The 9015-nt window shown below is 28.4% G+C and overlaps 1 protein-coding gene across 1 annotated transcript; it reads left to right on the top strand.

Annotated features, from left to right (window-relative positions):
- Positions 1 to 1945: 1945 nt before the first annotated feature.
- Positions 1946 to 2522, top strand: LOC106767823 (the record flags this gene model as incomplete). Its single annotated transcript, XM_014652779.2, is given in 1 exon segment — positions 1946 to 2522. A coding segment is annotated over 1 exon segment (288 nt), but the record flags the coding sequence as incomplete, so codon positions are not given.
- Positions 2523 to 9015: the final 6493 nt, after the last annotated feature.

Raw genomic sequence — 9015 nt, 5'->3', positions numbered from 1 at the left:
ACATGAATGCGTGTGAGAGTGAGGGGGAACAGTCATTGTCTACTAGCATAGGGATGGACAAAGAATGGTACATTTTAACCCATACGCAATCTCATGACGTCATCTTCTCGAATTTCCTGACATAATCACGCACCTTCTCACGCGTCATCTTCCAACCACTCTCCACTTTGCTTCTCTAATTTCCACGAATCTCCAACTTTTTTTATTCTCATTAAACTACTACATTTCCAATAATTTAATATAATTACGCACCAAATAGAAAATCATTTAATAAAGTAAAAGAAAAACTTAGGGTTTAAGACAAGTTTATGAATAGTTTATTTTATGATTAAAATATTTCTTTTACTAAAAATGTATTCGTTAGACAAGTTTTTTTCTTTAAGATATTTGTATTCAGAGCACAATTTAATATTGTGTAAGGACATATCTTTCCTAAAAAAAATCCTGTAAAAATTCAATTTTTACCATATTTTTCATTCACTTAAATTTAAACCGTACCGTTGAAGATAAAATTTATTCAGTGGGTTATAACAATATATAACATCAATAGATACAAGATCTAACATTCTATTTTAGTTTAAGAGGGATAATTGCATTTAGAAGAAATACAAATATATTTTTTTAATTATTTTGTACAAATAATTAAAATTTTAATTATTACCACGTTGTTAGTTAATGGAGTTTTTGGGAGTGAATGCTGTTTTGGAGTGGTACGTGATCAAACATGTGTTCCACATGGTTGTATTTTAAATAGCAATATGTGTATAAATGCTTAAAAGTGTAATTTGATTAAATGATGTAAAATATTGTATGTAGTGAGAATAATTACTTTTGTTTACAATGAATACAAATATATTAGCATTTAACATTTTTATTTAAATTATTTCCTGGGCTATATAATTAAGATATTGAAGAAACAAACGATTAACACATGATAAATGTACCAATTAATCACACATCAACATGGAAAAGAAAAAGCTAGCTACGGCAATAAATCAAATTTAAAGCAGCAACTTTGTTTATGATCATCCAAAAGAAATGGTATAATTTGTCAATAGTCCTCCCACGTTACGAACATGCAAACACAACAATCAAATTCATAAATGAATAAAACAATAGCACCGACATATATAATATATATTCCATTTAATATATTCTTTTAATCTACAACAATATATTATATGACATCTCATCATGTTTTAATTTTATTTTTTTCAGTCTACGTAGTTCTATGTTTCTTTTATACTATTTAGGGATAAAAGCAATTTGTTGTAGACGTACCATTTATAGGTATATACGTATTCAGTATTTACTGCTTAAAAGTAATAATAAAATGTCTCCGTTTGGCATTATCCTAACCATGCAAAATAAATCTAGTAATTATATTAGTTTTTTTGATTGAGTTATTTTATTATATTTATATATTATAAATAAAACAGTTAAGTATATGGATAAACTTTATATTATAATTTATAAGAATAAATGTCTGGGACGTCAAATTGAAATGCCCAAATTCATAATAATATTTAATATAATTTAAGTAATTTGACACTCTCCGTCGTCTCATAATATTTCAAGGAAAAAAAAAAGAAAATTCACCCAAAAGTGAAAGCACAGGTTAATAATTTATTTAAATTATTAATAAAATGAGTAGTCTTTTGGACTGTGCATAGATATTACTTTATATATTATATGTTGATTGAAGAATAGGAAAAGTTGTAGTCTTTATTTACAAAGGGGAACATTAATTGAATTGATATATCTTGAGATGAAGGAAACAATGTGTATGTAATTCTTGTTAATTTTGATTTTGCCTTGTGGGATCTGAGTCACCGTCACCGTCATGGAAATGGAGAAGAGGAAGAACAAGAGGGTCACCAGAGTGGAAGAAGAAGGCGAGAGAGTGAACAAAAAGAGGTTAAAGGGCGAAGAAGAAGAAGAAGGCGGTGGTGATGGGGTTCCCACGGAGGAGGAGGTGGAGGAGTTTTTCGCCATACTGAGGAGGATGAGGGTGGCCGTTAAGTACTTTGACGACAAAGGGAGGGGCGGCAGGGAGTGGCGGGAGGTGCTGGAGACGGCGGAGCTCGCGGTGGACCACAGCGAAGAAGCCGACGGCGAGCAAGAAGGTGATGATGCCAACCCAAAGAAAAAGCGTGGGGAGGTGGCTAACGTAATTGAGGGTTTTGACTTGAACGCCGCGGCGCCGGAAGCCGCCGAGGGCGGCGGGGCGTAGAAATCTGCGTCCGTGTGAGACGCACGCGCCGCCGGTTTAAGCTGCCGTAACAGTGTAGGTTTGGGTCTGCCTTGTTTTCTCCGAACAGGAAAAGGAAATCTGAATCTACAAGGCTCCTCATCTCTTTGTTTCTGTTGTTTTCGGAGTTAATTAGGTTGTAATTGTAATTGTAGTAATAATATAGGAGATTAGCACGCAGTTATCTTTAATTAGTATGATTTTTTTTTTTATCTTTCTCACTTCCTCACCTTCCTTAATCTTAAATGAAACACAAGTTTGATTTTATCAACTCTTGTCCCATTTCCTTTCTTTTTCTGGTGATGAAGAAAGAACACAATTAAACCTTTTTGAAGTTGTAAATTATATATAAAAAATGCGATAACTAAAATTCACTTGGATGGATATCAGAAAGATGAAATGCAAGATTCAAATAAACAATAGTTTGATTGAAAATGAAGTATTTTTGATTGATTTTGTTTGCGTTGGAATGGAAGAAGCTTTTACTTTACGGAGTGTGGTGATTGAGAAGTGAATAATAATAAGGTTTAAATCATTTAGTCTATATTAGGAAGATTTTTATCAATTAAGCCCCTCTCATTAAATTTAGTTAATGGAATTAACTTTTTTCACAGCGGGGAGGATGATCTGTTAATTTCTATAAACATGACCTATTTAGAGTTGAAAGGTGGCATGAATTAGAGTTAAAATTGATTGAAATTAGCACGAGTTGAAATCGATTGAAATTAGCACTTATGAGACTCAATTCATGTCTCGTTTCAACTCTAAATAGGTCACGTTTACAGAAATTAACAAGTCATTCTTCCATTGTGCAAAAAAATTAACCCGTTAACTAAATTTTACGACAAGAGTTTAACTGATTAAAATTAAGAGACACAATTGAAAATTTGAATAAGACAGAAATCAAAATGGAAAAATCTTCCGAAAATAGGAACACATAATGATTTAAACCTAATAATAAAAAGTGTCATCCGATGATGCAAGGATATATATATTAAACGCATCAGATATATCGATGTTAAAAATAATAAGATTGCATGATAATTATGTGCGAATCAAAAATAAAATTATATTTATTAAAGTTATTAACATAAAAATCATTAATTATTGGTATTATAAAAGTATTAATACTTTATAGACAAGCTATTAAGATTAATGGGAAGCTTGACGGTGGTAGAAGAATTTTCCAGGAAAAAAAAAGGGTCTTTGTCTGCCACAATGGTGATTTGTTCATTGCATCACATTGCCATCTTTTTCAATTTAGGTTTGACAAGAATGGTGGTGGGGTTGCTATAAAATTACCATAAAATAAGTCAAATCGATATCATCACTATTAATTAAAATTTCAATTCAATACTTTGATTAAAACAAATATCAAACATCACTTTTTCTTACTAAGACTTTGAACAAAAATAAAAATAAAAGTTGACACTTGTAAGAATCTAAAAAATAATATTTTAGAAGTAATAATAATTTAAAAATCAATTATTTTAATATTAAATATTTTTAATATAAATAGTTTTATAAATTTTATTGTTTTTAAAACACATTATTTATCTGAAAACTATTTTTTTAAAACTTTTTATTTTTGTGTTGAAAATTTTTATTACTAAGACTTTGAACAAAACTATGTATTAGTTTGAACGATGAATTTGGTGGAGAATTGGTTCATAATTCAACAAATAAAAGTGGATATTGAAAAAATCTAAAGTGAAGAAGTTTAATGGAATCTAAAGCTTGCAACTGTTCAATGTTATAACAATTGCTTTATGAAAAGCAAATCCAGATTAAAAGAATACAAAATTAATTACAATGTTCCTAATTTTTATTGCTTACGTAACTTTTATTCTCTAGTAAAGGTCTCAAATATATACATACATACATATATACATATATATATATATATATATATATATATATATATATATATATATATATATNATATATATATATATATATATATATATATATATATATATATATATATATATATATATATATATATATATATATATTATCTTTATCCTCAATTGTTTTATGTATTTATTTTATTTCTTGTTAATTATTTACAATTGTTGATTGATTAGTTGTTATTAAGTAATACATTACGGTTGTGTTATATTGATACCAGTTTTCTTCTTCTTTAGATAGACTTTGGGTTGAATTTTTAGATTTTAGGTGGTAGACGTTTTAAAATTTTGATCTAATTCTTGATTTTTGGTGTGCTTATTTTTTTTTATATATTTTAATACTTAATTTTTATGATGAATTAAATGAGTATCTTATATTTACTATTAATTGAATCACATCGGAATAAATAAAGTGTAATTTTCAAAAAATAATTGCATAATTTAAGTGTTAACACTATATGTATGTCGTCTAATTCCTATAATAATGTTTATGCATTTTTGTAAAATGTTTTAAACTCTGTTTAAATTTTCTTTTTTAAAATATTTACCTGTGTTTCAATTAAAACCTAATAAAAAAAATCCAAATTTGTTATAACAACAACAATTATAGTATTCCTAGAATTCAAATCAATCTAAAGAAACTCTAACAAAGATTTCTCCCATGAAAAACGTATACTTTCCACTTTATTTTTTCATCGTTGGTTGTTTACTGTTAAAAAAATGCAAAAATATACGTAAATCTTATGCATAGTTTTAATTTACTTGAAAGTGTTTTAGAGAAAAAAAAAAAGATAACGGTTATTCAAACATTAAATTGGATCGAATATAAAGAAAAAAAAATATCAAGTCTAATAACTCAAAATCTAATTAGTTATTATAATTACCTAAAAACAGAGTATTAGATGTTTTAAAACAATGAAATAGATTATTTTAATGTTAAATATTTGATGATATGAATAAAATTTTATTAATATATTTTATTATTTAGTGTATTGAAATTTAATTAGTTTAGTGTTTAAGTGGATTCTTTGACGAATATGAGTATATGTGAGCATGTGGATTAAAATTGGGTAAAATGCATGTTATTGGTGATTCAAGGTGTGTTGTGATTTTTTTTAGTATCTAACTAGTTTCGAATGTATACTGATTTTTTAGGTTATATTGAGTAGGAAATTGATGTGATACGGGTAGTAGTAAATGGAGAATTTTTTGGTTGGCTTTTGGTCAAATTTTGGGGTTTTGGTAAGTGAATTTCTGTAAGAGTAATTTTGAAACTGTAATTGATGTTTGGGAGTTGTCTTTAGGTCAATTAAAACTTGTTTAAAACCTTAGTTAACCAAAATCTAATGTTTAATTGAGAAATAGCAAAAGTAGGTAGAATTATATATTGAATTTGGTATAAAAAGAGGGAGTTTAAATAGGTTATATTTTGAGGTAAGAGTTGGATGGAGAAATTTGAGGTATAAGATATGTTTTTAGGCTATTTAGAACTAGCTTGGATGCTTAGCGTGTCAAAATATGTTTAGAAATGGGTAGAATTGAATGATTAGCTTTTAAATGGTGATTTGGTGTTGGTAAGTGTGAATTCTTAACAAAATAATCAAATAAGGAATTGAAATTAAGTCATAAGCATGTTGGTGAATTACATTTAAGCTTTAGAATAACAAGATTTGAACTATGTGCAGTGGAGGTATGTTTGGAGTTAGAAAATTTGAAGTAGATGGATGCAAATTCTACAGAGTTGTTATTATGTAGGATTTTGTAGACTAGCTGAGCAAGATAGGCATGCTAGGTGGGTGAAGCCCACTATTTTCTAGCACTAAGCACTGTTTTTCCAGTGGTTTTTGGGTGTTAGGCGAGCTTAGGGTCACTGGGTGACTTATTAGTGAAGAAAACCAGTGTGTTTCAAAGACTGGACTAGAGTTCTCCAAGTTCTCACTAAGCTTGGAGAATTCTCTGTTTGCACTCTTGTTGGGCATTAGGGGGAGCTTGTTGGGCGAGTAGGGTCTGTGTTGAGTGCCAAAAGTCTGGCATAGGGTGTCCTGTGTATAGGTTTGATTCTTTTCTTTTCTACTTTTCTATTTCTTATGGATGGAAATGTATTGATACTTTAAAGCTTGTTCAACAATATAAATGGAATTATATGATGGTTTATGCATGAAGTTATGTTTGTTTTCAGTACGGTTTGAAAAGAGTTTCTAAGGTGAAATTCTTGATGGTTGTTTCAAATATTGTATGTATTATTATAGTAGCTTAACCTTAGGGGTTATTCTGAAACTTTAATGGTTATCAATTCTCAAGTAGCAAAAAGTTTTAGTCTAAGGTGAAACTCATTATCAATGGCTCTACAAAGTAGTAAAGACCACCACAAATACACAATCTGTCATAGCTTGACAATAACTAATGTATCTGGATATTTCAGCCTAGATATTTTATGTTTAGGTGTTTTGCTTAGTTGAAAGTGAATATAATATATGTTACTTTGTAAATTTCATGTTTTGTTTTATTAATATTAGCTTATCCTTTTATTTTATTTTATTTTTTGCTTGTTTGTTTTTATTATATGATTTGAAATGATTATCTAATGAATGTGAGTAGAGGGAGATGAGACTTTTTTGGAACTTTGTAATTTAAAAAACCTTTTGTGAATAAGTACATAGTTTTAGATTAAAGTTGTTTATATGAATTTGTTTTATAGTTATGTTTTGGGTAATTGTAAAGTCATCTATATGTATTTTCTTTTTATTTGATTAATTATTTTTGTTTATTGAATGTATGATATTTTTTTAACAGTATTTAATAGTATTTAGTGGATGTTAGAGTTTTGTTTTAAATCAAATTCACATTTATTTTGGTTTGGATTAGATTTTTAAATCCAAGATGCATTCGAAATACATTTCATTTTGTGAGGCCCACTGCGCTCTAAGGCCCTATAATAATGTGTTAAGTTCTGTTGATAATTTATAGTTTACATCTTCTAATTCAATGTAGACACCTGAAATTACGCAATTTACAAAACAATTTGTTTCATTAAATAATATATATATTTCTTGAAATCATGATCTGAGAAATATTGTTTCTAAATTTTGTACTGAATATAGAAAAACTTGAGATTCCTAAACTGATTTTTGTGATAATCTTTACGATTTCTTGAAACAAATTTAAACCTGAAAAAGCCCAATCGAACTTTCCCTCAGTCCATGGCCCAATCTTATATGAAAATCTGCAGTTTTCGTTAAATAGAACTGCGTGTTTTTCTTTGATTCAAATGAACCTTTTTATAGCGTTGAAACCATCTTTATCTTTTCCTTTCCGCCCTTAAAAAAGTGATTCCAAATAATGGAAGTGATTATTCTTTCAGTCCTTTTACCTTTAAATTTAAATTTAATTACATTGGTACTAAGTTTTTAATAAATATAACGTTCTATTAACAGTGTAGATTGCTAAACAAAACATCAAAAGCTTGATAATTCACAGCAAATAGATTAAATGAAACATACTAAATATTGTTATAATTATCCAAGTTATTAATTATATGAGCATATGGTATGTACAAGGTCTTTGAAAACTAACTATTTTATCAAAAAGTAATATTTACGTAGAAACAAACTCTAATTAAACCTAATACACTAATTAACAACTTCCTCAGTCACAACAACGACATATAAATAAATACATTATCATTTATTTACATTCATAAATGATCATTACAAAACAATACACAAAAAAAAAAAAAACTATCATGATCAAATCATATATTCATTCAGTCATTATAATATTATAACAATCGTGTAAAATACAAAATAAACACTCTATACTTAATTATTCACATACATGCTTTGACATATATATTCAATATAGACATACACTTGTAATAGTATTTATACTCTATAGAGTTATAAACACATGAATTATCACCCTAGAACTTACAAGGTTAACTTTTTATAACTAAAACAAAAGTGAAGAGTAAATACCTCTTGTTAGACTCTCTCCTACCCAATTATCTTTGTATGAGTTTAATGGATGGTAGTAATATATCAGGATATCCTACTTTCAAAATTTTCATATGTTAAAGCACACACTACAACACCTCATCACCAATTTCCCTTGGATTGATTTCAACATTTTCAATTACACATCACACGTTATCCATTATAATATCATTCTTAAATTAACTTATTACAACAGAAATTATAAGAAACACGTATGAAAATTTTTATTAAACTATGTTACTCTTGCCTAATGAGGCCATCTCATTCACTCAAAGGATATTATGTGCAAGTAAATTCGCTTGGTGAATGAACATCTCGTTCAACAAGCTTAACACTGGAGCTCCCAGACTTATAATTCAAACATAATTTGCCCTACCGAAACTCACTTGCGTAGCCACTAGAAAAGAGGGTTACTTTGAATCTTAAACTCGCCCAACGACCATAGACTCGTCAGTGAGCTCACTAACTTTGTTTTCGCACAATGAAAAAACTCGATCAACGACAGCAAAACCAGTAGCTCTCGAACTTTAAGCTTGTCCAATGAAATTATGTTCACCTAGCAAGTATGCATAATTATGCATGATAACAATTCTACAAAATTATGACTTACCAATGTTTGTAACATAGTCTAATACTCATTTTAGATGTATAACCAACCAAAATTCTTAATTTATATACAATCAAATGATAAGGTTCGATTCAACCACATGATAGATCATTCAATTATTTCAAAGATTGAAAACACATATAATTCAGAGACCAATTCAAACATTTGCAATCCAACTTAACATGTCAAAAACCATCTGACCACTACAATACAAAATTCAATCATCATACAAACGTACAAGCGTAGACTGAAATT

Source organism: Vigna radiata, chromosome 1 (assembly GCF_000741045.1).
Source record: "Vigna radiata var. radiata cultivar VC1973A chromosome 1, Vradiata_ver6, whole genome shotgun sequence".
Taxonomy (NCBI): Eukaryota; Viridiplantae; Streptophyta; class Magnoliopsida; order Fabales; family Fabaceae; genus Vigna; species Vigna radiata.
Note: the sequence above shows the minus strand (reverse complement) of the source record. Positions and strands in the feature narration are given on the sequence as shown.